This window comes from Labrus mixtus, chromosome 12 (genome assembly GCF_963584025.1).
Source record: "Labrus mixtus chromosome 12, fLabMix1.1, whole genome shotgun sequence".
In the NCBI taxonomy this organism is placed as follows: Eukaryota; Metazoa; Chordata; class Actinopteri; order Labriformes; family Labridae; genus Labrus; species Labrus mixtus.
The window spans coordinates 11,466,937-11,494,860 of record NC_083623.1 but is presented as its reverse complement, the minus strand read 5'-3'; the positions used below and the strand labels follow the sequence as shown (position 1 = coordinate 11,494,860).

At 38.4% G+C, this 27,924-nt stretch overlaps 5 protein-coding genes, 1 non-coding gene and 1 pseudogene across 8 annotated transcripts in view; 4 read left to right on the top strand and 3 right to left on the bottom strand.

Annotated features, from left to right (window-relative positions):
• Positions 1-3,329: 3,329 nt before the first annotated feature.
• Positions 3,330-6,059, top strand: myct1a (myc target 1a). The gene is made up of 2 exons (XM_061051981.1): positions 3,330-3,695; positions 4,695-6,059. Exons 1-2 carry the CDS (start codon positions 3,641-3,643, stop codon positions 5,240-5,242), a joined length of 603 nt encoding a protein of 200 aa, XP_060907964.1. The 5' UTR covers positions 3,330-3,640; the 3' UTR covers positions 5,243-6,059.
• A 935-nt stretch (positions 6,060-6,994) lies between these two features.
• serac1 (serine active site containing 1) lies at positions 6,995-13,451 on the top strand. The gene is made up of 17 exons (XM_061051982.1): positions 6,995-7,023; positions 7,440-7,540; positions 7,654-7,690; positions 7,823-7,965; positions 8,770-8,859; positions 9,500-9,631; positions 9,730-9,851; positions 10,061-10,189; positions 10,341-10,454; positions 10,620-10,782; positions 11,085-11,235; positions 11,358-11,499; positions 11,712-11,812; positions 12,162-12,259; positions 12,436-12,618; positions 12,718-12,861; positions 12,989-13,451. The coding sequence occupies exons 2-17, from the start codon at positions 7,447-7,449 to the stop codon at positions 13,123-13,125; spliced, it is 1,980 nt and encodes a 659-aa protein (XP_060907965.1). The 5' UTR covers positions 6,995-7,023; positions 7,440-7,446; the 3' UTR covers positions 13,126-13,451.
• Positions 13,452-14,210: 759 nt separating this feature from the next.
• gtf2h5 (general transcription factor IIH, polypeptide 5) lies at positions 14,211-14,907 on the top strand. Of its 2 annotated transcripts, none has more exons than XM_061051986.1 (3): positions 14,211-14,299; positions 14,467-14,575; positions 14,695-14,907. In XM_061051986.1, the coding sequence occupies exons 2-3, from the start codon at positions 14,541-14,543 to the stop codon at positions 14,873-14,875; spliced, it is 216 nt and encodes a 71-aa protein (XP_060907969.1). In that variant the 5' UTR covers positions 14,211-14,299; positions 14,467-14,540; the 3' UTR covers positions 14,876-14,907. The 2 variants fall into 2 exon arrangements, with proteins under 2 accessions (XP_060907969.1, XP_060907970.1); XM_061051987.1 differs by having other exon boundaries at positions 14,212-14,299; positions 14,496-14,575.
• A 2,691-nt stretch (positions 14,908-17,598) lies between these two features.
• LOC132985873 (U2 spliceosomal RNA) lies at positions 17,599-17,762 on the bottom strand (annotated as a pseudogene).
• Positions 17,763-18,143: 381 nt separating this feature from the next.
• LOC132985872 (U2 spliceosomal RNA) lies at positions 18,144-18,334 on the bottom strand. Its single transcript, XR_009675097.1, has one exon. It is a non-coding gene; the product is annotated as a U2 spliceosomal RNA (small nuclear RNA).
• A 2,015-nt stretch (positions 18,335-20,349) lies between these two features.
• On the top strand, positions 20,350-22,655 carry dynlt1b (dynein light chain Tctex-type 1b). Its single transcript, XM_061051980.1, has 5 exons — positions 20,350-20,427; positions 20,616-20,657; positions 20,922-21,045; positions 21,131-21,208; positions 21,512-22,655. The coding sequence occupies exons 1-5, from the start codon at positions 20,401-20,403 to the stop codon at positions 21,580-21,582; spliced, it is 342 nt and encodes a 113-aa protein (XP_060907963.1). The 5' UTR covers positions 20,350-20,400; the 3' UTR covers positions 21,583-22,655.
• Positions 21,713-27,924, bottom strand: part of tmem181 (transmembrane protein 181) — an 8,184-nt gene continuing 1,972 nt past the window's right edge. For both annotated transcript variants that reach the window (XM_061051978.1, XM_061051979.1), the window contains exons 2-17: positions 27,899-27,924; positions 27,090-27,157; positions 26,693-26,783; positions 26,463-26,581; positions 25,378-25,494; positions 25,164-25,244; positions 24,940-25,039; positions 24,657-24,787; positions 24,216-24,307; positions 24,064-24,121; positions 23,869-23,971; positions 23,726-23,777; positions 23,557-23,639; positions 23,359-23,448; positions 23,213-23,279; positions 21,713-23,120 (exon numbers count right to left, since the gene is read on the bottom strand). The exon at positions 27,899-27,924 is cut by the window's right edge and continues 78 nt beyond it. In XM_061051978.1, the coding sequence (XP_060907961.1) occupies positions 23,036-23,120; positions 23,213-23,279; positions 23,359-23,448; positions 23,557-23,639; positions 23,726-23,777; positions 23,869-23,971; positions 24,064-24,121; positions 24,216-24,307; positions 24,657-24,787; positions 24,940-25,039; positions 25,164-25,244; positions 25,378-25,494; positions 26,463-26,581; positions 26,693-26,783; positions 27,090-27,157; positions 27,899-27,924 (1,363 nt within the window). In that variant the 3' untranslated portion in view covers positions 21,713-23,035. The remainder of the gene's footprint in view (positions 23,121-23,212; positions 23,280-23,358; positions 23,449-23,556; positions 23,640-23,725; positions 23,778-23,868; positions 23,972-24,063; positions 24,122-24,215; positions 24,308-24,656; positions 24,788-24,939; positions 25,040-25,163; positions 25,245-25,377; positions 25,495-26,462; positions 26,582-26,692; positions 26,784-27,089; positions 27,158-27,898) is intronic.

Here is a 27,924-nt window from a genome sequence, read left to right as displayed (position 1 = left end):
TTTTTTTTCTTATCTAATCATTGCACAGGCAGAGGGGCTGAAGGGAACCAGGACGGCGTGGTGTGGTAATCTCTTTCATGCTCAGTCAGCAGTTTTTCAGATCTCTATGAGAAAGTTTGTTGACAACCACTACGCCAACGTTAACCAAATGCTGCAGAAGGAAATATTGTTTAGCAATTCTGTTTAATGTATTGCAAAACTTTAAGTCCAAATAAACCACCGGGTGTCATAATGCCACTTTTTTGCCCTTTATATCAGTAAAATCATTATAGTTACAAATGATGTTAAGATAAGTTGATGTATGTACCACTATGAAGAAGAAGGTAATAATACATCTGAAAAATGTGGTTTCCACTTGAAAACCTTTTTAATGCTTCAACGATAAAGGGGATACTAGTTTTACTGATACGTATTTTAAACAATTACGTGACAAATCAATGCCTTATCGCATGGAAGTCAATTCTGCAGTCAGCTGCCCGTGAGAGTGATGTCACAACAGCTCGATGCCTTTTCTGCTTAATATTTGGAGGATGATGTAGACGATATGCACTAATGTATGTGTCAGTGTGTATATGGACTTGTCATTTCAGAGGACGACTGGGAAAAGACGTGCTCTGTACAGTCCATCTCCACCAGTCACAACATGTCTTTGTTTGGAATCTGTTTGCATTACCTGATGCTAACCTATAATCTATACAGACAGGTGAGGTTTAAAGGGGTCTTTGTTTGAGGAAACGTACAGAACAGCTGGCAAACCATTTTCACATACTCTGGAACTACTCAGAAATCTGGCCATACTGGCATGAGGTAACTCGAGCGATACCAATCATTTTTGCTGTTGTCAGTGTCTGTTCTTCCTCAACAATTTATTTGCAGCCCACTTTTCATCCATCCATCCATTATCTTTACCGCTTTTCCCGCTTTGAGGCGCTGACGGTCTGGAGCCAACCGCAGCTATCATTGGGCGAGAGGTGGGATCAGTCATTCACAGGGCTGACATATAGAGACAGACAACCAGCCACACTCACATTCACACCTATGGAAAATTTTGGGGTCACAAATCAACCTAACGAGCATGTCTTTGGATTGTGGGAGGAAGCCGGAGTACCCGGAGGGAGCCCACACGTACACGGGGGAGAACATGCATACTCTACACAGAGAGGCCCTGTCAGACGGGGATTTGAACCAGGAACCTCCTCGCTGTGAGGCAACTACGCTAACAACTGCAAATATCTAATAAAGAAATGATTAGCAGTCAGCAAAAAAGCAGTAACATGAAAGTGGTTACAGTCCATATGGCCAAAACAGAGTGACTGGATAGATATCGTGACTGATATTCAAAGTATGGAGAGAATGACATTCTCACTAAATCTAAAGGGACATTTTGACAATACAGGGAGATATGGATTGTGTTTTTAACCTTGAAATGTGATAACTGAGCCACTGATCATATAAAGTGATATATATTTCCATCAGTATAGTTGTATAGAATGTACAGATGACCAAGTGTTTGTTGAGTCTTGTATTGTTTCTGTTTGTTTGCAAAAATATAGTATGAAAAAAAATAGCATGAGCTTACCTGGATATTTGTTTGTTGTTTGGACTCGGTAAAGCAGGCTAGTCTGCACATTTAAAGGACAGGTTGGAAGTGGATTAGCTCTCTGAGGCCTTAGGAGATGAGCCATGTTAACAAGTCTTCCTGGAGTATTACTCCATCTACTGGTCGGTAAGGGAACAGAAGTAGCATGTGGTCAATGGAGGCCGTCCTAGTGGTTTTGATTTTTCCCTAAACAATTTAACCTCTCTTTATCAAAGGCATACTAACAAGAATATTTAGAATATTTGTACATGTGTGTTATAAAAACTGAAAAGATCTTTCAATATCACTCACCTCTTTTCTCTTCTTTAATATCATAGTTTATACACAAGTGCTGACTTGATATTAAATATTGATCAAAGCCATTGTTTGAGAGATTGATAAGATGTAGGATAAAAACTCCTCTATGTTGTGTATGATTTTTAAAACAAAGCATGAATACAATGTATCCTCATTTCTTCACCCATGGTATAGGCCCCACAGAACGTTATTATTCCCTTATTAAGATATTACAGGACAGCACACTTTCCCACAACTATGAGGCTTAAAGACCTTCTTCTCCAGCTATGAGCAGGATGGCCCATTAAGCTCTTACGACTCTATAACACAACACAATGGCCACACATACTGTTTTGAAGTGTTACGGCTGATTGCTGGTTATTTTAGACAGGTTTTACAGCAGGGCCGACAATTAAAGGAAGTTCACGCTTTGGTGGAGCTGTTTTCTCTCTTGTTCTATTTTTGCCAGTGAGAAGGTTGAAGGTTGAAGGTTGTCAACTTCTTAGTAAAAAAAACTCAAGAAAATCTCTGAATTATAATTTGAGAAGATAGAACTAACATATTATTTTGATTAATGTTGAGGTTGAATTAAAGGTGAAGGGTGGTTTAGAATCAACCGTGTAAAGCAAATATCCACAGCTGATGGGGTACATGGGCGGGTTTACACTAGATGCATAGTGCATACCAATATGACTACTCACTTCCTTCCCACTGAATGTATTGATGATCTTGCAGATTTGGCTTGGCGGGGATTAAAACAATGCTGGCAGTGGGATCAGGAATGAGTAACATGGAGAGGTATAATCAAATGTGCTACATCCTGATCTCTGAGGTGTGGAAACTTCAGCTAAATCATGTTGGTGTGTTGAAAAGATTGCTACGCTGCTTAATCTTAATGCTTTTTTAGTAGTTATATCCATCTGAAAAAGGAGCAGACCTACAATGCAGGAACTGGCAGACACTGTGGAAAGACTGAGCTGACCAAAAACGTGCGGGAAATCAGAAAAGGCAGCTCACAGTTTAAAAATCCACCCGACTAGTAGATTTCTTTTGCACAATTTCAGAAGTATTAAATGCACTTACATTACTTCCACCATCAATTCCAGCTGTGGTGTTTACCTTCAACAACCAACTCAGGCCCCGGGCTGTATCTGCTGGTTCAAATTAAGACAGCACAGTCACTCACTGGTCTCTGTGGTGGAAGGAAACCTTTTGAGAGGGATTGAAGTATTTATCATTTCTGAAAGGAAGAAAAATATTGGTGGACTTTCATATGTTAGAAGCTGAAGTACTAAGTCTTTCTGCACTGCAGTGACACTGCTTCACATTAATCAACCTGAAGGAAATGATGGGAGAGGAAGTGATTATAGCAACACCCCGTCTCCCCACCTCCAGGATCTCTGTCCTGGATAGATAAGCCCCTCCTGTTGCTAATTTCAAGCAGAAAAGCAGGAAATGTGACAGTGTAGTTTTCCGCTTCCATAAACAAGAAGACTGCCAGAGTTAGCCACCAGTCCTGTGTGCCTCTGGGCTGAGTCTCTCTCTCTAAAGGGAGACAGACGTGCTGACAGAGAAAGTGAGCAAGGGACGACAGAGAGAGGGAGAAAGTGAGGGAACAGGAAAGAGGGGAGACAGAAAGACAGGAAAATCCATCAGAAGAAAAGAGAGACGGGCAAGAATTGACAGAGGAGGAAAAGGGAGAAGAGGAGAGTTAAAGACTGATAAAAGTGTCAGTCTTTCTTCTTTTCCTATATAAGAAGAGACATGGCTGAGAACAACACAAATCTCTTCCTGGAAATACTTCAATCTTTTGATGCTGGTGAGTTTTTTTTCTAATTTCCCTTTTCTTCCAGCTGGTCTTTTTCATGTGGTTTTTCTGATTGGCACTGTTGTTCTCCCAGGAATTTAAGCTCTAGTCCTCACTGGTACCGACTCAATATGTGCTCCTGGTTTTCTTTTTGAAGATTTGTTTACCCTCAAATTAAGAATATTTAAAGTTATTTTGAGTTATATTTTAAGATTCCTCCAGCCACATCTATAAGGTAGTGACATGTTTTCCTGGTGTTTTTTCCTGCTCTAGTTTCCCTAAATGTAATTTCCAGATGACTTTTCACAGTGTCTCCTTTCCTTTTTCCAAAAGTTAGAGAAGAAAACAGCAGTGGAAGTAATGGGAAATAATGGGAGCGTAGCAAAGTAGTCGTTTTAATTCTTAGCTGTATTGAAAGGAAATTGATTTGTTTTCACTGGCAGCAGTCCAACAGGATTTGTCTTAGCTGCTGCATTCTCTCTCTTCTCTCAAGCACGCTTATGTTTGCACTAGTTCTTCCAAGGCTAAGAAGCAATGGACAAAAAGTCACTGGATTCTTGTTTTTTGAGGGGAGCAATTATTGTCAGTTTGTTGTCCCCAAAAAACGTGCACGGGTAAACACGAAAGAGGATGGCCTATTATTATTTTGTCAACAGGCACCATCTTGCAAGATTCTGTTGGCAATCCTCCATTTGGTATAAACAGATGGTTTTCGTAATCTTGCTCGGGGCATATATTCTAATTAGGATTCATTCCATTCCCAGGGGTTGGCAAAAAGGCAAAAGGTTATTGGGGACAGAGTGAAATTTAGATGTATTGCATGTGCATTACTATTATTAAACTTTAGTCCCAAACAGTGTGCCTAAAGAGTAAGTTTGAATGGAGTGTAGTAAAATACAATCATGAAGGAAAAGAAAAACTTGTAAGATGTCTGTAAAGGATCCATCAAAAACACTGAGCCGAGCATTGATCAGGAACTTTCTTTTTTGGTTTGTGTTTCTCTCTGCACAGTTCCTCTGATCATAGCCTTCTGTGTGTCCATGGCGGTTGGCCTGGTCTTGGGGGCCCTGGTTTACGTTATCTTGACCTGGATGTCCCGACGACGAGCGGGCTCTGCCAGCATCACTCGTCGTCCTACCCGTCAATCCCGCTCGTCCTCCCGCAACCGCCCTGGCTTCAACCGCAACAGCAGCTATGACCGGCGCAGCAACAACAGCTTGGTCAGTGCTGCTTTCAGCTTCCATCGGCAGACGTCCTCCCCAGATCAATTCGACCCACTGGGGCACAAATCCAGCTTCAGGGCCTCAACCTTCCACCCGCTCCTCCAGTGCAGCCAAATCGCCAGAGAAGCAGAGGAAGGGAGCCAAACCACGCTTCCCCGCACGCCGACTCTGACCACGTCGACTGGATCAGCTCAAACAGCAGCCCAGCAAGCTGCCACCCCGCCCAGGCCAGAATCATTTTGGGGAAACAATGGTCTGAGGGGTTCTAATGCGACACAGACACCACCTCCAGCTTATGAGAGCATTATTAGAGCTTATCAGGAAACATGCACCTGAGAGGAGTCAGACTGCTGGCTTCATGGAGAAACAAATGATAATGGACTAAATCTGTATTGCCTTACAAGCAGAGGGAGCTGCATGGAGAGGAAATAGACAACAAGGTTAATTGTGTGTCCTTCTTAAAACAAAAAGAGAAAAGTTTGTTCTGTATGCCTTTTGGCTTTAATATTTATCTGGGGCTGACATAAGCATACGTGCCTTTCACCATTCAATACAGATGTGAATATTTGAAAACAGCCATGTGGCACTCTCAGAAATGGGACAATGGCCTTTTACGAGTACACATTATTCCTCTTACTAATAGCCGTCTGTATTTAGGGGTGATTGACACTCATGTATGCTTGCAAAGAGTCTTGGTTTAATTAAGATAAGGTAAAACACTACAAAATACAAATCAGTGATGATTGGTCATTTATGCTGAAAGGCAAAACTTTGTTATCCGGGCTCATCATCAAATAACTATGCAAAAGAGATCATGTTTGTGTATGTGTATTCCAAGTCAAGGCGAGTGTTTGTGGCAGTGCAAACACACATCTGTAGATGTTCACATTGCCACGTTGGGGACAGCTTTAAGCTCATTTGATGTATTAATTGTTGCCTCACAAATGTTTTTACAGGGCTGTGGTATAGGAGTGCGTGTGGCATTCAAGAGTAATTAAGTGCGTCTGTGTTTGAATGTACAGTATGCATGCGTGAGAGAAAGAGACAAAGTTGGGCATTTGCTGACAGAATTTTTTTTGTATTGTATTTTTGGATGTAATTTGATCAATTTTGCTCATAACTTAATGCAATGAAATAAAGAATCAAAGTATAACTGGTGTGTTTTTCATTAAAAGTGTTTGGTCTGTGAGGTTTTGGTTAGAAAAAACAAACAGTACCATTATCTTATGTATGGCAAGAAGATCTGTATTTAATGACTCTGTGGGACAGTTGTTGATCGTATTCATCAGGTAATAAGAGGACAAACTCCAAAAAATAAATGATCAATAGACTGCAATGTCTTTTTACAAAACCACCACGGACTAAAGCCTCATTTCAAATCAAATCAACACCTCACTGTCAGCAGTATTTCTGGTACACTTCACTTTTAAAGCCTAGAACTGTCTGGCCCCGAATTATATTTCTGAAATGTTGACCCCCTCATGTACCATCACTGGCTTTGAGGTCCTCAAATGCTGCTCTCCGATTAGGTGACAGTGTTTGCCACCTGGGCCCCCAGACTGTGGAAGAACATCCCAGAGGAGATTAAGATGGCAAAGACCAAGTCTCTTCTTAAAACACACTTCTATAGTCTAGCCTTCCTGTGATCCTTATTGTTTTTATTATTATGTTTTATTACTGTTTTTTATGTTTTACTGTTATTTTATGATGGAGATTTCTGTCCCTATGATTAACACTTAATGCTTCTGTTGTTTTATCATGCTAAGCACTTTGTAAACCTTGTTTTGGAAAGGTGCTATAAATAAAGTTATTATTATTATTATTAAACTCAGAGGGCAAAGACACTTTAACAGCTAAAACGCATCCTATAAGTACATCAAAATAACATGCAAATAAAGCAACACAAACATTATTACACAGCGTGTTGTATACACGATTTAAAACGACTATAAACCGGTTTTTTAATATATTTTTTAAATATTTTCTAAACACAACTAGTGAAGGTAGATGACGTATTATTTGTGAGACAAGTCAATGTTGTGTTTATGAACGCCCGGACGTCGCAGTGTCATAGCGGGGGAAATAATCACGGGTTGTCCTTTTCTCAATAAATTAAGGTAATGTCACCGTGTTGTGTGGGGTCACAAGTTTTGCTCTTGGTGTAACACGAAACTGAAAAACATGGATAGTCTGACAGAGAGTTGACGTGACAGTGTCAGCTAGCTTAGTTAAATGTAGCTATGTGAGCTAGCGGTGGCTAAGGTGGAAAACAGGGCGTGAATGAATCCCCGAGTTATCTTGTTTATGTGACTTTTAGATTATATTTATTATCGTTACATGTTTATAAACGTTTGCACTTTTAATTGGTCGTGAAACACTTTTAGTTGACGTCATATTTCACTTAAAATAAGCGCATGGGAAAGTTACATTTGGCCACACTTGCAGCTTTATGATGTGCAGAGTTTAGTGTCTTATTGTGATAAAAGTCTTCTTTGGTGGTCTTGTTTAACTCACTGTGTTATCTGACATGCAGGTGGAGGATGTCTGTGGCAGCTCTTCGTCTGATCCACTGTCGGAGACTGAGCACAGCTGGGCCGTCCGGAGTGAAGAAAGTGCTTCAGTGGAAAGATTTAAGTGAGTTATATGTGCACTAAACTATAACAGCAAACTCAAAGATTCAGCCTGTTTTACTTTTTCTTTTCAATCATTATTATGTAAAAACACATTTATTTGTTGCTGGATTTCAGGGAAGGTGGCTAAAGTAACTGGTGCCATTGTCTTTGGGTAAGTTAAACTTTTACCTGCATGCCTTTATAATCCATGTTTTCAATGGTCACATGTGGCAGCTGCAGATCTGTGTAAAAAAATATATCACTCTATGTGCTACAGCTTATTTATTACCTTTTTTTTTTACAGCGGCTGTCTGTTCATCACCTATGAAATGGTGGCCTTGGACAAGGCTGTGACCATTGACACCAGCGCTATTCTTCAAGAAAAGTACAAGTCTTACATTTATCTGAGAGCCACGCCTTCAGATGAAAAGGATAACCTTACTGCAGGTACTTCATGTCATTCATCTAGACCAGGGATGGGGCAACTTTGGTCACAGCAAGGGCCACATTCATTTAATTCTCACTGCCAGAGGGGCCAAATTGTAGGATAGGAAAACGATTACAGTCAATTTTGTCTCCAATTGAACTCAACATATGCCAGTGATCAAATATTATTATGGACATACTTCTGGCTTTCATGATTTCATGGCAGATTTTGTCATGTTTTCTTCATGTTCCCGATTAATTGATGTGTAAAAATTGACCTGAGGGCCACCTTGAGGGTTGATGGGGGCCGCATGTGGCCCCCGGGCCGCCAGTTGCCCACCCCTGATCTAGACAGAAGTGGGAAATGATCACGTGTCTCTTTGAAAACATCTCACAAAACTGAAAGGAGAAAAAAAAAACATTTTACATTTCTATATAGTTTTAGATGTTTTTTTGTTTTTTTTTTACATTGGCCTAACTCCAAAACCAGCTGGAAAACATCTGGAATTATGCTGAGTGGCTTTATTTATTTCTTGTTTGAACACAAGCACCGAGTTAGCCGTGTCCAGGTGCCCAGTGACATCTGCTATTCTCTCTTCCTTCCCTTCCTTCCTTCCCCTCTTGACTATCTTTTCTGCCTGCATTATGGTCCGCATGTTGACCGATCTCACTTCCACTGTTCAAGGCTCACCTCTGAATTTATACTGGTACCATACCATTTACAAAATGTCACCTTTTATGTCGGTATGGGTTGATTATATTTTTCGTTTATTTAAAGTCGATTAGCTAGTGTATTCTAGTTTTAATACTGTGTGTTATTTCCAGGGCTCACAAATAAAGCTAGGAGGGAACTTCATAAAGCTGCAAGGCGGTTTCTAGAAATGTCATCAAGGCTCTTGCTGCAATCCCTAGACGGTAAGAAAACAAAAATAATCCCTGAACTGTCCTTGTCCAACTGAAACCCACACTAACATCGCACAGAGGAAAACTGTGGTACAGCCCTTCATGTTTCTGAGTGAATAAGGCAGAATTTGTTGCTTGTAGAAGAAAAGTATTTATTTTCAGAGAAATAAAGTTGGGCTAGCCTTTTTATGTGGAGTGTGTGACAAGGAAACACCTGCCTTTCAGTGGCACATCCTGTTTTGAACGTCACGTAGTTGGTGTATAAGTGCATCTATTGTTCAATGACTCATGTATGTGCTTTTTTTTTTATTATTTTGTCCACCGTGTCTCAGCTTTTTGTTAGCAACTCATCTTTAAATATACCTTTTTTAAGATTACAGAAATATGTGACAGATTTTTTCATGACATTACATTCCAGTAACACATCTAACAAACTCATTTTTGACTAATAGCTGCCACATTGATGCCACATGGTTTTAAACCACAAGGTTTGTAACCTACAGTACTAGCTATAGTACATGCTAGTGATGCTGTAGACACGTCGTAGTATAGTGTACTATAGTGCCTAAATGAATATTTGCAGCACCCATTATCCGATGTGTTATTGTCGAGGCCCAATCGGTCAGTTTAGTTTCTTGTTTGTTTGTTGTAGAGCACTTTAGTCACGTGGATGCAGACCCACATGAGGTGGCTTTATGGGTCCTACTGAAGAAGACACAGTCAGCCAACAAAGCCATCAGACTCCAAGCTGTACAGGAGCTTGCAGACAATCACCACTGGCATGGTAAACTAAAAACATACATGCATATCAATTCAGGCTTTAAGTATATACATCTTTTTTTTTAGTTGGAATTATTTAACAACTGTTGCTAAAAAATACAGACTACCAGTACCAGACAGCAGCCCAGGTTATAGACCAGAGAACAGCAGTGGGTCTGGCTCGGACTCCTAAAGTGGACCTTCGATTCTTCCTGCGCTCACCTGCCCTGCCTGGAACTGAGGATGTAAGTAGAATATTTGATTACATAGATACCTCTACATCTCTTTTACTTCTGAAGTAATTTATATCTGACATTGTTTGAAGGGATAAGCTGTTGCGTGTATACTTGTAAATCTACAAGGGACACTAGCAATTACTGTTTCATGATCCTTTGCCTTATCTTTACATCACACAGGTATATATGATATTAACAAAGAGGTAACTTCTTCACAGGGTTTGTCAGCAGAGGATGGACTTAGGCAGCTTCTGGGGTCTCTGCCTCAGTCTGAGGTAGACAAATGTGTCCAGTACTTCACCTCGCTGGCCCTCAGAGAGAGTACCCAGTCCTTGGCAGCACAACGGGTAATTGAGCTCTACAAAGAAATGTAGACATGCATTTCTACAGACAGTGACTTCTCAAAACACAACTGCAGAACAGCTCTTTCTTTGTTCAAATTTATAACTGATTTTTATGTTCCTCAAGCATACATAAGTTTCTCATCCTGTGTTGTAGGGTGGATTGTGGTGTTTTGGCGGTAATGGGCTGCCTTACGCCCAGAGCCTCACCTCTGTTCCCTCTGAAAAGGTGGAGTCCTTCTGTCTACAAGCACTGGTACAGCACTCAAAGGTAATGTTGGCAAAGGACTTGCAAGTCTGCAAATTAAACTCAGTTTTGGGATTTCCTACAGTTGAAACAACCTTCAACCCATTATGGACAGTTAATCTGACTAAGCTGAGCTGTTAGTTTTTGCAGGTGATTCCGTTGACTTACCAAAACACAACTTGTCTGCAGGTCCAGAGCCATTGTGAACACATCGTTTCAAACGGGGGCCTGCAGCTGCTCCAGAGGGTTTATCAGCTTCGTAGAGACTCCCTTAAGATTCAGAGGAACATTGTTCGTGTAATAGGAAATTTGGCCCTCAATGAGAGCATCCACCAGGCCATAGCTCAGTCTGGTAAGTCTGCAACTTAGCTTTTAAAAACTTCAGAATACTTAATCACCAATAAAAAAAAGGCCTCATCAAGCAAATATCAAGTGTCTTTTTTATTATTGTCCCAACAGTTTTTAATCAACCTACATTTCTAATTCACACTTGTTAGTATTGTGTTTGTCTAAAGTGTATTAACTGTAGTTAAGTCAAGTTAACTTTATTTATCAAGCACATTTAAAAACAACCAAGGTTGACAAAAAAAAAACAGATTATAACTGATTCAAACGTGTTTGTTTCTTTTTTCCTTACCTTAACAACACCTTCAGGCTGGATTTCAGTCCTGGCTGAGATGACGCAGTCTCCTCATGTCATGCAGGCGTCTCATGCAGCGCGTGCTCTGGCCAACCTGGATAGGGAGGCAGTTAAGGAGAAATACCAGGATGGTGTCTATATCCTCCACCCACAAACACGTGACAAGTAGGAAAACAATGATGTCTAATTTGATACTATGTTTAATTAATCCTTGTCATAGTTTCTTTTTGTATGTAAACTAACATTTAAATATTTTTTTTTTAAATGTTCATTTTTAGCATTTCCAGCCAGCCAATCAAAGCAGACGTGCTCTTCATCCATGGGATCCTTGGAGCAGCTTTTAAGACGTGGAGGCAGAAGGACCGCGATACTTCAGAGGAAGAGAAGGATGCAGAAGGCGAGGATAATTACACAGAGTGCTGGCCAAAGGTCCAAAATCAAACTTATTCCTTTAATAACCACTATTACATTTCTGTGAATGATTTTCCTCCTACAAAAACAAGTGAAATGCTTAGATGTCGTCTTATTGGCTTTATAAGAGAACCATTAGTGTTTGGTTTGCAAAATGAACTATGAGGTTTACAATAAATGTTGTTTCATCTTTAGATAAATTAATAATGTGTCCCCTTTTTTACTTACAGTCATGGTTGGCTGCTGATTGTCCAAATCTCAGAATTCTATCAGTGGAGTATGACAGTCACCTCAGTGACTGGATGGCTAAGTGTCCTGTTGAGAATCAGAGGTGAGGAATCTGTAGTTTCTCAATTTCAGGCTTTTTTTTTTTTTTTTACAGACATGTAGAGTGTAGAATATTGCCGGGCTCTCCAATTCTGGTGACAGTTGTTAAATTGTAAAGAAAACGGAGAGATAGCATTAATTAAAAAAAATAAAACTTGTATCACCTAGTTATATATCATTGTGATGTTATGCTCATTTAATACAACACAATCGACCCTGAAATGTAAGCGATATGCCATTCTCATTTAAACTAAATTATTGTTTTAATGTTCCAACATTCATTATTTACAATTGAAACACTCTCCATGAGTGAAGACTCACTGCTGATTCATTCCTTGCTTTGGTCTCTTCAGGAAGTCGATGGCCTACAGAAGTCGAGAGCTGCTAAAGAAGTTAAAGCTTGCAGGAGTAGGAGAGAGGCCTGTGGTCTGGGTGGCCCACAGTATGGGAGGTATTTTGTCCGAGCTTTCCTTCCTGAAGTACTCCAGATTTGAATCCCTTGAATGCAACATGAAAAACAAATAGCTAACACTTTCCTGTATCCACATGACATTTTATATGGCTGATTATCATTTTCACTTTGTGTGTCTGTATCCCCTTGTGTTTGATTTCTTTGTTTTTCATCAGGGTTGCTTGTGAAGAAGATGCTCCTGGATGCTGTAGATGACCCTGATATGCATGGACTGTTAAAGAACACAAAGGGCATTTTGTTCTATAGTGTTCCTCACCGTGGCACCTTCATGGCAGAATACTCAGTCAATGTCAGATATCTCCTCTTCCCCTCTGTAGAAGTTAGAGAACTTTGTAAAGGTAAGCAAATGAAATCAACTCTGAGCTCTAACACTTGTTTCTTTTCAAATAAATAGTTCTATATCTACTGAGTAATTATCCATTACATCATGTATTAAGATTCGCCAGCACTGCGTGACCTAAACGAGAACTTCCTGAACATGGCCAGAGAAAAGGAAATCAAGGTGCTGAGCTTTGCAGAGACGCTGCCGACAAACATTGGTCCCATGATCAAGATACTGGTGGTACCTACACAGTCAGCAAGTATGTCATAATGCGGCACATGGAAAATAAGAAATCTGTGATTTATAGCTTATATATGAATCTGCAAATAGACTGTTGAGTCACATCTTCAGCTCGTAACATTGAGCCTGCTGCGGTTTTGTTTCAGGTCTTGGCATCGGGGAGCTAATCGAGGTTGACGTAGATCATCTCAACATCTGTAAACCGGAGAAGAAGGACTCATTTCTGTACAAGCGAAGCCTCCAGTTTATCCAGGAAGCACTGCAGAGCTACATCAGCCACTGATTGAATACTTGAACATCATCGCACTAATATGACCTACTGTATACTTGAAATGGTGGATAGCAGTTACTTTCCTAACACCAAACAGATTAGAAAAATAATTCTGTGTTACACATTTACAAAAACAACCGCTGATGTGATAGAAGTAAACGGACTTGAGCTTATATAGCGCTTTTCTAGTCTTCCGACTACTCAAAGCGCTTTTACACTGCACGTCACACCCACTGATGGTAGTGATCGCTATGTGGTATCATCCATCAGAAGTAACTAATCCCATTCATACACCACTACTGAAGCAGTGGGAGCAATTCAGGGTTAGGTGTCTTTCCCAAGGACACGTTGCTCAGCTGGGGATCAAACCCTCGACCTTCCGGTTGAGAGGCGACGACTCTACCAACTGAGCCACAGTTTTACACATTGATTTCTGTGAAGATTTGTTACTTGTGATGAAAGAGACCAGAGTTCTTAGTTTGTCCTTCACAAGTCAGTAGTTTTAAAAATGATTTACAGTAAATTGTGAAGATCGGTGTCATCTTGGTCGTGCGAGCTTCACATGTGGTTGATAATGCTAATACTATATGTACTAAGAGATGCACTGACATGTCATTGCCGCTCATGTTCCGCAGTGTTTTTTGACGAGAACAATGATTTTTTTAAATGTATTTTATTACATGTACAGTATGAAAGTCATTATGTCATTCACAACATATTCCTTTTCCAAACCTTACCTCAAATGGACCTGTAAAAATATGTGTTCTGGACTCAGGTTGCTTTATTTATATTTTTGGGGCCTAATCAAGCAGTTGGACTCGATGTATTTGTAGTCCAAATTGCCAATAGCAAAGCTAACATTTAATAAAAAAAAATGACTTGGAGGTTTAATTTGAATTGTCTACACACTGCAGTTTTTTTTTTTTTCTCAGAGCCCAAATGAGTAATTTATACCTTAATACATGAGATTTATTATTGTGTATTATACTGAGCAGTTAAGTCTTAAACACATGGTTTCCTCCTGCATGGTTTCTGATACAAACAGGTTAAAGTAAAGTAGGTTATTGAGCATGCGCAAATCTTGAGAAGAATACGTTTGACCCTTTGCGCATGCGCGTACGACAACCCCTCAGTGCTAACTGGTGCTATCACAGTTAGCGTATAAGGAAGGAACCACAGGCCTCAGGTTGGTGAAATTCTAACCAAACTACTTCTTTCAATGCCGTCTTGTCTTTTTACTCTTTCAGAAGTCTTGCTACTTGGAATTCCTCTCGGGGTTGTTATGTATGCTGTCTCTGAATTTAAGTTAGCGACGAGCGGGGTGATTTTTAGTTTTACTTCTTTTGTTTACAGTAAAGTCACACTACGCCTATTTGCTGCAGGTTTGAACAAAGACTTGAAACGCCGATTTCTCTGAACCTGTCAAAATGGTCAACGTACACAAAGGAGTTCTTGTTGAATGGTAAGGATCATTTTACTCATGTCTACCTACAAATCATTCTATTTCCATCAGGTATATTTGGGTAACATCATCTAAACATGCATGCAAGATGACAACTTCTTGTGTCCTGTGCTCACCAGTGATCCTGCCATGAAACAGTTCCTCCTCTACCTGGATGAAAAAATGGCCCTGGGAAAGAAGTTTATCCTGAAGGACCTTGATGATACACACGTCTTTATCCTGGCAGAGGTGGTTCAGACCCTGCAGGAGAGAGTTGGCGAGTTAATGGACCAAAACTCATTTACCATCACGCAGAAATAACACTCACCTCAATAAAAGAAACTATTTTTGAACTGCTATAGTGAGGGTCTTGTATGAAGATGGTTTGCAGTGTTTTAACTACAGACTACATCAAGCAATTGCTACATATTTGCTACATTATTAATTTTGTGCAGTAGATAAGAAGGTATATGATTTAAATATCCAGGTAGCTGTAAATTGCAACTTTAACCTGCACATACAATGAACATGGCTGTTAATAAGTGATAAGTAATGTCTCAAGATTTTGATGTCCATGCACAGTCGTGTCAGAAGCCTGTTCATGAATGTAAACCTTGGGTCATCTATTTTGTAAAGTCATTAATCATTAAAAACCACTCCCTGACACATGCTTCTAATCATTTTGCCCCACATCATCTGACAAGATGATGATTTCCTACCACATCCCTAAACGACTAACAGAACTCCTGAGTTCATCTTTGCCTAGTACTATTTCTCCTTCATATTTTCTTAAGCAGCATGGAGCTCCTTTATCCTAAAATGTTTTATTTCCAGCTCGTTTTATTTGCTTAAACATTCTCTGAACTTGTTTTCTTCTTTGATTCGATATTGTTCCTTGCGACCTAAAGACGCGCCTAGACATCTCAATAAAATTCAGTATTCCCTTTAAGTCCAGGATTTTCGTTTATTTCCCTCTTGCACATCGCTTTTGAAAAGGAATATGCAAAGCTTTTCCCCCCCTGTTCTTTATTTTCTGCTGTTATTTAAAAGAAAAGCTTTGGGCTTACTATTCAAACATTTCCTGTGTTTTCTTCTGTATCACTAATTGTGTCCATGTTCTTCAAGAAGAGGTGCTGTATTGATCATATATCTTCTGACTCTCTATCTGAATGTCATTGAAGACTTGCAGCACATGTTTATCTTGTTTTTCAGTAGTTTGGTGTATATGTATTAATTCAGGCATTTGGGCCCCGGGGATGAATCAATTTTATCAAAAAAAATTGGGTTCTGGAAAAATCAAGATTTTCAGAAGTCTTAATCAACCTTTTCTCTTGAACTTACACCACTGCTTCCCTTGGGCTGGTGTAGTTCACATTCTTCGTTCCTGAAGGGAAATTAAGTTTACTTTTGCTGAACTGTATTGATAAAATAAAAGCAAAACTTTCTTTAGTAAGTCATGTCTACATATTTTCTTTAAGAAGAAGAAAACATCGATTAAATTAATCATAAAGCTAATTTGGTGTGAAAAAATCTGAGAATGGATTTTTTGCCCGTATCGCCTTTCCTGCCTTTAGTTTGTGTGGCTGCTCATTGTTTATCAGAAACTTTGTTAATGGTGCCACTGACTGTCTTGGCCAGGACTTTTGGAAAAAGCTATTTAATATCAACCAGTGTTTTTCTGGTTAAACAATATATATATATATATATATATATATATATGCCTTTTCCCCATGCAGTTGGTTGGTTGCGCATGCCAATAATTACAGTATGGCCATTCAACAAATAAGGTAGATATGGAAAAGTCACTGAGGAAATAAGTTACATTTCCCTATTTATAACAGCAAAGACTATGCATTTTGTTAACTGTGCTTTATTCTGCATATTATTTTAGACTTAGAGTATTCACAAACGGCTACCCTTTAGTTCTGTGCACAAACAAACACCACTCCATCTTAATACACACAGCTCGTCCCGCCTTGCCTCCTACCTTGTCTCTGTACCTGTGTGTGTGTGTGTGTGTGTGTGTGTGTGTGTGTGTGTGTGTGTGTGTGTGTCATATATTGCAGCAGAAACAACACAACTCGTGAAATGTTTCTTGCGGTTCCGTTGCGGAGCCTAGTTAATGATGTTTAGTGTATCGAAACAATCCAAACAGTATAGGATGCAGACTATGTTACAGACACTATACTGGGTGGGCTGGCAACACATCCTGTATGAGGGAAGTGCAGAGAAAAGGGAGATTGTCCACTAGTTTATTGATCACAGACGGCTATCTTATCCGGATAAAGGAAATAAAAGATGCTTAAATGGTTGGCAACTATACCAGGGCTGACCATTTATAGTCTGTTCAGTAAACACTGAATTAATAAACATTTGCCTCCGCTATTCACCGTATACCTGCCCTAAATGCATGTGTGTATTTACTGATGCGTTGAGGAGAGGTAGAGAAAGGGAGCTAGTGCGCAAATGATCCAGACGTGACTCATTCTGATGCGGCGTCTCAAACCAGCCTGTCCTGTACTCAACCATACAATCATTCACTTTATGACTTGCAATTCATTGTAATCATTGTAAACTCGAGCAGGATTCTCCACACATTGATAATAATAATAATAATATTACAAAGAAGAAATAACCTGACAACACATTGAGCCTTCAAACATATAAGCCTTCTCAAACAGTTTAGTTTCAATATTGGGGAATTGATGGAAGAGTAAATTAATAAAGTCAAGCAAAACAAATTGATATAAACTGACAATATAAGATAAATAACTACATTGACAGCATAGATTGATTCTGCATCAATTCCCCATATGGTGAGAGGTCAGTGAACACAACACATGGCATAAATATTGTACAACTTTTTTTCCTTACATGGTAGTTACTCGTTTGTTGTCTTACTATTTTAAACAGTTCATGCATTCACAATGGCCAAATCCGTACATTCACTGATCACCAGGAGTAAATCTTTCCTCCAATGTTCTTGATATATATATATATATATATATATATATAGTTCTGATATGACCACTTTTCACAAAAGAGGGGGGTGCACCGTTCCTGGAGATACTGCAATACCAGGTCGATGCGTGGAGTGGACAGAGCAAGCCCCTATTCCATCTCCCAGTTCCAAAAATCAATTTAATATATGGTCGCCGGGTAAAAAAAACACAATTTTTAATAAGCTTCACATGAAAAAAAGAGTAAATACCAAATCAAAGTAGAATTAACTGATACTTCAGCATTAGCATTAACTGCTAACAAATGGTATATCTGTATTTTTCTCACAGCAAATAACACTGAAAAAAAGAATAGAAAAATGATATAGTGAAACCACATGTACAGCCTTTATCTGGATTTTCAACAACAGCAGAGGAAACAATGTTTTCTGTGGTTTCACTTTTTGTGACAGTAAAAGTCTTGTTTCCATAAATCAGAACTATTTTTGAGAGTAATATTTTTAATCATTCTTAAAACAGTGACATACATACTGATTGCCACTTCTTTCTTCCTCCAGTGACTACAGATTATATTAGTCACAAGCTCACTATTAGAGAATGAATATTAGTCTTGATTTTCAACAGGTAGAGGGGGGTGCACCGTTCCTGGAGGTACTGCAATACCAGGTCGATGCGTGTAGTGGACGGAGCAAGCCCCTATTCCATCTCCCAGTTCCAAAAATCAATTTAATATATGGTCCCCGGGTAGGGGACGTATCAGATATTAAACTGATAAGAACAGATACTACACTTGATCTTAGCCAAAAGGCCGAGAAGCGATGCCACATAGTCAGCGAAGTGAGAGAGTCATTCTCCGCGCTGCACCTTTCACTCATGGTTGCATATTTTATCAACTTCAAAAGAAAGGCAACAACATGTAAACGTGTAGTCTGATGTTTGACGACCGATCTGATCATCGGATCGCACATTTTATTTACAAAAACGTTATATTGGTGAACTCGTCTCGATGTTATTTCTGGTCACGTGATAAGCTATTGACCAATAAGCGATCAACAACCTCGTGTAACGAAAACATGCAATTGCAACTTGAATAATTGATTAATGTTTGTTTATTCGGTTTAAGCGTATAATAAAGGTCTGTATGGCTTAATCTACCGGATCTCGGTTGTGAATGACAACAGGAATGATAAAGTTACTTAACTCAACGCTGTCACAAACATAAATTAATCTCTGGCTCCCTCTTGTGACGGAAACTGTACAGTCAATTCATACACTCTTTTTTACCATAAAGGCATGTGAATACATGTACAAACACAATTAAGTATCTGTATAAATAGAATTAATAAACAAATTAAAGTATTGATGACAAAGAGTCGATGCATCTGATTGAAATATAACTGCCGGTAAAAGTTAAATCGGACCCCTGCAACAGCACTATTTCTGCTTCCGGAATTTCCTTTTCAAAATAAGGGTAGAAGTTAGGTTTTCGAGGATGAGTAGTAAATGGTTTCACGCAGGGTTTTACATTTTCTGCTGAATCTTATTACTGAAATATTGCCAGAGTGCACACGTAATGTGTAATTTTGATGCGTCCAACCCTCAGTGTGAACTCAAATTTCAAATCGGATGCAGCAAAGATAAAAAAAATTTTTTTTTAAAAAGTCATAGTATTTTATAAGAATAAACGTTATTTTAAAAGCGTAAGTTGTTGATACAAATTTAGTCGGGTTATAGAAATGGGTATAAAAAAATCATACATACAAATTTAAGTTTTTTCTTTCTTTCAAATTAACGTCAACTTCAGCTGTTACGTGACATTTGAACTGTTATTACAGGTGGGCATTTCTTCTCCGGAAAGCATTATGTTTAATGATTTGTTAAGCTCGTAACATATGATACTAACACTAAAGCAGAGCTAATTTAGCAGCGACATATATATCTCGCAAAATGACGTTTCAACTCTTTTTCTACTACAACTTGTAGTGCACGCATCTGTAGCTGTTAATCCTCGACATTTTAGCTTTGCAGTAAACTAGTAAAGTATTACAAACCCTCCATGCAGCAAAAGTGTTGACAACAAGTAAACGACAGGAAGTTACCAGATAAATTAGACTTCAAGCCAAACGACTTAGACCGATAATTAAAGACAAAACTCGTTTAAAGTGGTTTATGAAAGTTTAAGATTACCTGAAATTGTCCTCCGGGCCTGACCGCCTTTTCTGGCGGAAACAAATTATTCCCTTACAGGTAAATAACATGTTCTACACCTGACCAGGTGTGGGGGAGGGGCGGTATTAGGGTGTTGGTTATTTTGTTAAAAAAAAAAAAACGAAAAAAAAAAAAAAAAAAAAAAAAAAAACCTGCAGGGTTTTAGTTTGACGCTTATTTTACTAGCAATTCACATTAACTTTAGTTAAGTGTCATCAGTTATCAAGATAATGTGAACATTTCAAGGCGAATTTCAGGATTTTTATTCTTCTACATAAAAAGCCAATTAATAATTTTAAATGGCAAAAGTAGCTATTTTAATGTAAGGAATACATTGGGTTTAATTAAGGACATTTGAGCAGTCTAAGCAGTTACAGTCCAACTAAATATAATTTTATACAGTTAATTTTTTACAAAAAATAACTGTATATTTTATCTTATTCATTACAAATAGTGGTTTTACAAGTTTTATCTTGTTTTATTTGGTGAACAGTTGCTCACCACACGTAAACTGACTTGGGGCGAAGAAACTTTGAGTGTGTCGTGTCTTTTTTATTTCGTTGTCTGACAAAGAACATTTTTTGGTCAGATATCGAGTCCTGTAGAAATGAACCGCAAACCTTATTCTGAAACACTACAACCGGAAGTTCAATTCAACTCAAGTCGAAAGCGTTAGCCATGGACGAGGGTCAGACAGAAGAGGAGGTATGTTTTGTTTTTAAAAATTAATTGCAGTTTTTCTTTCGTCTATTAACAACAGGCAGATATTACTACTAACACTCTATTAATAAAGTATTTTTCAAGATTTAAATCGTTTTGGCTAGAGTGTAGGTAAGTGCGCAGCTTTGTTGGCTTGCTAGCTCAAACTGAAAGGATTGTTTTCTTTTCGACAGACAGCATTCGTCGTTGAAGAAGTGAGCAAAATTATTAAAGAGGTGAGCAAAAAGACAGTCTTGACGCCCATCGTGTTTGTCTTGAAAATGTAGATTTTTCTGGGCTAGTTTGAAGCTTTGTTTTAAGCGATCTTTCGGTTGCTAGGGACACTTCCACGGTTGCTATGGACTCCCATATCACACACACACACGGCAAAACTAAACATGATGAACTTATTTGAGTAGTAGTACTAGTTTAGAAAAGTAAGATGACTCCTTGTTTTGAATTAAACATATTTATTTATATAGTGTATATTCTGTCTGTAGTCAGTAGAATCAGCCATAGGAGGAAACGCCTATCAGCACAGTAGAGTGAACCAGTGGACCACCAGTGTTGTGGAGCAGTGCCTCAGTCACCTCAGCAAGCTGGGGAAGCCATTCAAATATATAGGTACAGCATGTCCCGCCCTGGCTCAGTAATATTTGTTTGACTCTTTGACTCTGTAGTTTGTATTAATAATGAATAATTCCCACAGTAACCTGTATCATCATGCAGAAAAATGGAGCAGGTCTGCAAACAGCAAGTACATGCTTCTGGGACAACTCTACTGATGGTAAATTAAACCTCTGCTTTTCCATTTGTAACCTTTGTATGTAGCCGTTGTTTGATCTAGGGTGTTCTGAGTTTTTTCTTTAGAAACTCCACACAAAAAAAGGCTAAAAGTCTTATATGTTGATTAACAGAGGAAATGCCCATAGCAGTAAGACACATTTGATAGTTCGTTTTATCTCTTTGGTTGGACACTACCAGTGTGCTCTTACTTTTTTTTATAAAACATCTTTCAGACACAAGTAGCATTTTGTCAGCTCAAAATATAAAATGAATACTTTCACTAATTCTATTTAATACCCCACAGGAAGTTGTGCTGTGAGATGGGAGAATAAATCCATGTATTGCATCGTCAGTGTTTTTGGGCTGGCCATTTGAACCACCTACAATGTACTTTAGTTTGAATTATGTAGGATTTTGTGTTTTTTTTGAGGACTAGCATGTTATGTTAAGTTGCATTTCATTTGTTTGTATTTTATATAAAGCAAAATGTATTAAAACATAAAAATACTGTGTAAACTTTGCTTTATTAAGCTACATGTACAGCTTTGATGTCATGAAGCAATGGTAATTGCAAACTTTTAACACATCCCGACCAACAACAATCTCATTTAACCACCTCCAGTGATCATCACTTCCATTCACACAGACTCACTTGAAAATGTACATTTATGTCAAAGCATTTACACACTGGAGACTGCTGCTTATTCCAAATAAAGAAAAGTGGTAAAGACAAGGCACCATCTTGATAAGTGTACATGTTAAGATATTTGTAAATAATAGAAGAACATTTGTTTTGGCTTTGAGGGCAGCAAGTCTCACATTGTTGGCATTATTAAGTAATACAGCTGAAAAACACGATTACATAAAGTTATATATCTTACATAAGGCAAAACATGTTTTGCAAATGGTACAACTAAACATGCTGGAATAAGAAATGTTTCACAAGATTGAGTCTATTTACATAAAGCTGTGTAAAATTCACACGCGTCTTCATCCATCCTGGCAGTCATAATATAATATTGTACCAAATGTTCTCAATTTTTTGGCAAAATTACAATTATTAAGCAAGTGCAATTACAAAGCTGCTTCAGAAAGAAGAGGATTGTTAATAGATCAGTGGCAATAAATCCAATAAAGGTTCTCTGTATTATCATGAATGTTTCAAAACTTAACATGTCTTAGCCAGTAATGCTTTGGCACTTGGATTTCCTGTTCATCACTCATGTCAGAGATGAGGATTCACAATGTACCATTAAAGAGTGCAGTGCAGCGGAGTATTTCCTTACTTTCTACCTCAAGCATAATGTCAAGAGGCTTTGGCAAGATACAAACAGTTTCATTCATCACAGACAATCAGAGAGCAGAAAGACATGGCAGAACAACCCAGTGCAAGAATAGAGGGACAACAGTGGTTCAACACAAAGCATTAAAAATAACATTGATTTCACTCTACAAAAAAACCCCAATTAATATTAGCACTTTTCCTATCGACTTTACAGAAATGATTTTAGCTAGTTATGAAGAAAAAAAGTTAACAATCTGGTAAAAAAAAAAAAAAATCAACATCAGTGTTTGTTTCCCTTTTGTTACAAAGTCCAAACAAAAACAATGAAGAAAAAACGAGAGGCTACCTGCCTTAACTTTTCGTAAAAGTACAGTACATTCAGTTGACATGGAGCTTCTCCTTTTTTAAAAATATATTTATGTACACTTACGCTTTAACAATGTAAATACTCCTTATTTACACATACACACAATACAGTAGTTTTTAGTATTGTGTAATAATGCAGGGACACAAAAGAGATGGCCACACAGGTTGGAGATTCTATCAGTCACTGTCACTCTCATCCTGGTACTTGGCGGTTGCTTTAATTGCACGTCCGTTTTGTAAAGGCATGTCCTCATAATCACTCCTATACAAATACAAAGAAAAACATGTAAGGTTTATTTCAATTCCCACTGAAAATATCTGACCAAAAACTGTACAGAGCAGGAATACGCCTACCCGTAAATTACTTCATCATCTGAGTCATTTAGCATGGAGAAAGCTGGATTATCCTTCAGCTGGGAGTCTGGGAAATTAAATAAATATAGTTAGTTTAATACATGCATTCTTTATCAAATGCATTGCAACTGTGCTGTGTTACCTACCATAAATAGCATTTTTGGAGGGGGAATACACAAACGCTAATGTGTACAAGTAAAAGTTTAGTAGGCCGTAGAATGACAGAAATTCAGCTGGTAAGTCTGGAGTTAAGGAATCACTTGTCACTATTAAAAGACCATTCCAACATGACCTCTCTCACATGCTTAATCATAGTCAATATGAAACATGGTTTAAAAGGATATAGTTTTGGTAATGAGTAGACAGTTCAGCAACAAAATTATCTTGGAGGGCCTTGGCACCAAACCTCAGGTAGAGAATAACCATGCTGGAGGAGCAAAAAGAACAAAACGATCAAATTAAACTTCAAGCAAAAACTATCAGTGTCATTTTAGTAATTTACTCAAAACACACCTTATAACAAGAACCACAAATGTCAGTGCTGTCAAAAACCTGAGCCGCAGATCTAAAGGAAAGAAAAAGCAACACATAATATTCTTACTGCAAAATACATTTGACTTGAATCAAATACAGACATATGCAGTGAGCTGTGGTACCTGAGTAAGGCATGTTTTTGAGTTCTGAACAAGCTCTGACAATCAGGAAGATCAGGTAGAGGATGTAGAAGATGACGACAATCAGGAAGAAGACCTTCATGCCCTGTAGGGAAAAACATGAGATTTTATTGAACTGCCAAGGAAATGAAGACATTGTTCATCCAGTCCTAGCTAAAATTAATGTTAAACTCTTACCTGAAAGTTAATTATGTCCACTTTATACTGATAGGTAGGGTCTTGTAGTTCATTAACCCTGCAAATTCAGTCACAGAGAGTTGATAAATCCAGTCCTGTAGTAATTCAGAGTTTAAATGAGGCTGTTTTTTTGCCAGTAAAGTGGGTCTTACGTTTGCCATATGCCCAGTGTAACCGCTGAGAGCCACAGGAGACCTACGATGATCAGCTTAGGCAGGTAGAAAGTCAGACATTTCCTCTCACCCTGTGGAATGAACAGAAAACATGAAAAAAAAGATTCATAATGACATTTTTTTTAAAGGAGAAATAATCTTTAAATCTTTAAAACAACATAACTCTGTAAATATCTAATTTCCTCTTTTTAATTCAGATGTGTTAATGCAACTAGTTTACTTTTATCTCATCATTTTAATTACTTATGAGATTGTTCTAAATGAATGTTGCCTGTAGGATTTTTACTTGTATTGTATATTTTCCCTTTTTCTCTATATCTTGTGAGATTTATCGTCATGTCATCATGTGTTGCATGCGTTATGTGCATTATTGTCCCGCACTATATAAACATAAACACAAAGGTTGGATACTGGACCCACCTGAACTCTGATGCCATGATAGACACAGAGCCAGAAGAGCAGCAGGGCACACAGGAAGAGAGCCTGGAAGAAAGCATCCAACGTCCCTGGAAACCAACTGTTCACCAGGAATGACAGCGGAAAAAAAGGATCTGCAAAAATAAATAAATAAAAGTAAACGAAACTAAACAAGGAAACTCAATAAGCAACACACCTGACATCCAAATCAGCAGGTAAGTATTAAATTGGCAGTAATTGCAGTTGCCTCTGGATTTTAAAAATGTGACATTCTGGGTAAACTCACCATTGTAGAGAAGCAACAAAGGGAGCAGGATGGACATCCACTTCTGCTCAATGCCCCAGTCCCTCATAGAAAACTTCCTCAGTGAGTGTGCAAACATACACTGGGAAAAACATGCAGAAAATAATGTCAGTCCTGCACTAAATTAAAGGGGAGTTCTGGGTCTCTAATATTTTACACAGATTGGCCAAATCATTTGAAATGTAACATCTAATCTGTGCTCTTACCGTCACCATGAAAGTCAACACCACAAAGACAAACCGGAACCAGATCTCCACCTGTGAGAAGGTGGGGTTGTACGTTTTCCACTGAGGGAGAAGAAGAAAAAAGAAACTGATCATTGAGCTAAAATATGCAGTGCAGCAACAAAAAGACAAATATCCCAGAGTTCATTTATTTCTCCAAATGGAAAAATCCTGCAGATGTTTGTCACTCACTTACCACAAACTTAACCTTGATCTCATATGTAATATTTTCAAGGCCTTTGAAGCTGACCAAAACTTTATACTGGGTGTAGTTTAGGTAGCCCAGATGGAGCACAATGATCTCATCACATTTCTGTAAGCAAAGACAAAACAACAAAAACAAAATGGACATCATTATGATGATCAAAGTCAGTAACTAACTCACCTCCGTTCAAACTATTGCTGATGCTTTAAGATGATTAATACAAATCTAGCATACAGTGTTCAGTAGGGGTGACCCCAAATAGTCAAAGATTTGTTGATTCTTTCAAAAGAGCCTTGTTTGACTGCCAAACTCACACCCGCTTACAAAACAAGAATCATTCCATTACAGCTATATTCGGTCCCATGCAATTGGCCGTGTATAGATATATCAGAACAGGCGCAGGCACTGCCTTTCAACTCGGGCTCTAAATCGAAATCATACGCTGGGAATTTTTAAATTCTTCATCTTAGTTTTATTAGACCTTTCGGCTGCCTTTGATACCATTGCTCATGCAATTTTAATTGACCGTTTAGTTAATTGGGTGGCATCTCTGGTATTGCACTAAAATTGTTTATTTCATACTGGTTTGACAGACATTTCATTGTCAACATTTAAAATATTGTGTCCTCCTCTGCTCCCATGTTATGTGGAGTCCCACAAGGGTCAATTCTGGGTCCAGTCCTGATCTTACTACATGTTACTCCAGGGTGATTTGCTGGTTTAATCCTGCTTCTTTCAGTTACGAAGCATTGTGAAAATCAAACCTATCAATCTTATTATTATTATATTGTTAGGGTCACCATAGTGCAGACGTAATGACGGAGAAAAAGGCTGGATCAAGTCCTATCATAGAATAAATTGTTATTCCAAGTCAAGGAGACAAATTGTTTAATTACGTGGTTTATCTCTGCAAATGCTGCAAATGAGAATATGGATCAATGAGTGCAAAAAAACAACAACAAAAAAACCTCTGACAATCAGTTGATGACAAGGCAAGATCTGACCAATAAGACTTGACTTTGTAAATCCCTAGTCAGGGACAGAAAAAGGCAGATGTGTTGATGATTGACACTTACAGCCCCGCAGTGTAGCATTCGGGATTTCTGGTGCACCTTGTTGATGGGCATCACGCTGGCATCCGACATTACTCCCTTTAGCTCTACATAGATCTCCAAAGGCTGCTGGAAGTCTCCGACTGAGAAGGAGAGCAATGACAACATGTTATTAACCACAGACACGTATGGCTACTAAACATTAAAAGACAAAGCTTTATTTCTATCATGGCACACAGTTGTTATGGACTTACTGTTGCTGTGTTCAGCCTGCATCAGACAAGTGAGCCATAGCTGCTGGTTGTAGGTAGTGAGGGGAGTAGAAACTAGATTAAAAGGCCCAGTCTGAAAACATATCATGAAAGACAGCATAAGTTATTAAAAAAAAAAAAGTGGTACAACACAACAAACTGTATTCCAGTGAGAAGACGTCTTTGTTTAGTGGCAGCACAAAACCTAAAACTGACTCCAAACACAAGACGGCAAATTCAAATTAAGAGTATAGTGATAGTGGTGAGAATTGCAAAGTGAATAAAATAAAAATAATTGTAGGTACTTTTCTGTCAGTAAATTGCTAGTAAGGTTATATTTTGCAAGTATCTGTTACATGCATGTCAAACAGCACTGTGCACTGCTCTCTGCTCTTCTCACCTTAATTGAGCCGTTTTTGACAAGCAGCTGATCACCATTGTGCTCTTGCTCAAAAATGATTTTAGGCCCTGTAGAAATAAGGAAACATTTTCATTATTTAGCACCCCCAAGAAAAAGTAAACCTTTATTGACTTCACACAGATACACATTCTGCTATCTGAATGCCAAAAATGTACCGAAGTAGAATGTATGTGCAGCCTACATGCCTTGTGTAAGTGCTTTAAAAGAAGGAGACTTCCTTACCTAAAAAAAAAAACTTAGAGAAACATATTTGCTTATAGCTCAGTCATTACTTAGGCTGCATGTCGTTTTTAGAAAATAGCTGCTATCCTGTCAAATTATCTTTGACAATACAGTTAAAGTACTCGATTTGATTGTTCTGAAATGTGGATAAGCGTGCCCTTAAATATATACAGGCACTATGGTGGGTAGAGTATTCAAAGGGGGGGTTAAATGTGTGCAAGTGTGCTGAAGCTGAGAAAACTGAGTTACAATTGTAACAGTGAAAATACAGTAACACTCTCATGTTTACAAGGTTAACAAGAGATGGAGAAAAGCAGCCTTCATCTGGATGTCAAAATGACATGGACAGATCTAGAAGCGTTTCAACAGAGACAAAATGTTTAATGTTTTTCTCTAATCTAACACATCAGTGATAAGATGAGATAAGATGAGATGAGATAAGATGTACTTTATTCATCCCAGCAGGGAAATTTAGGTGTTGTCAATTTGGTGTAGCTATCAGGGAAATAACAAGAATGACTCGTCTAACCAACAACCAGCTTGGGTAAAATGTGTCTCATCTTCACCTGCAATACCAATGAAGACTGTGACG

Excerpts from the sequence above, each read along its gene's own strand:
- serac1 (XM_061051982.1), top strand. The coding sequence starts at position 7,447 with ATGTCTGTGGCAGCTCTTCGTCTGATCCACTGTCGGAGACTGAGCACA. Across the intron at positions 9,852-10,060 it reads CCCTGCCTGGAACTGAGGAT|GGTTTGTCAGCAGAGGATGG; the intron begins GTAAGTAGAATA and ends ACTTCTTCACAG. Across the intron at positions 10,190-10,340 it reads AGTCCTTGGCAGCACAACGG|GGTGGATTGTGGTGTTTTGG; the intron begins GTAATTGAGCTC and ends CCTGTGTTGTAG.
- gtf2h5 (XM_061051986.1), top strand. The coding sequence starts at position 14,541 with ATGGTCAACGTACACAAAGGAGTTCTTGTTGAATG. Across the intron at positions 14,576-14,694 it reads AAAGGAGTTCTTGTTGAATG|TGATCCTGCCATGAAACAGT; the intron begins GTAAGGATCATT and ends TGTGCTCACCAG.
- dynlt1b (XM_061051980.1), top strand. The coding sequence starts at position 20,401 with ATGGACGAGGGTCAGACAGAAGAGGAG. Across the intron at positions 20,428-20,615 it reads AGGGTCAGACAGAAGAGGAG|ACAGCATTCGTCGTTGAAGA; the intron begins GTATGTTTTGTT and ends TCTTTTCGACAG. Across the intron at positions 21,046-21,130 it reads GAAGCCATTCAAATATATAG|TAACCTGTATCATCATGCAG; the intron begins GTACAGCATGTC and ends TAATTCCCACAG.
- myct1a (XM_061051981.1), top strand. The coding sequence starts at position 3,641 with ATGGCTGAGAACAACACAAATCTCTTCCTGGAAATACTTCAATCTTTT. Across the intron at positions 3,696-4,694 it reads ACTTCAATCTTTTGATGCTG|TTCCTCTGATCATAGCCTTC; the intron begins GTGAGTTTTTTT and ends CTCTCTGCACAG.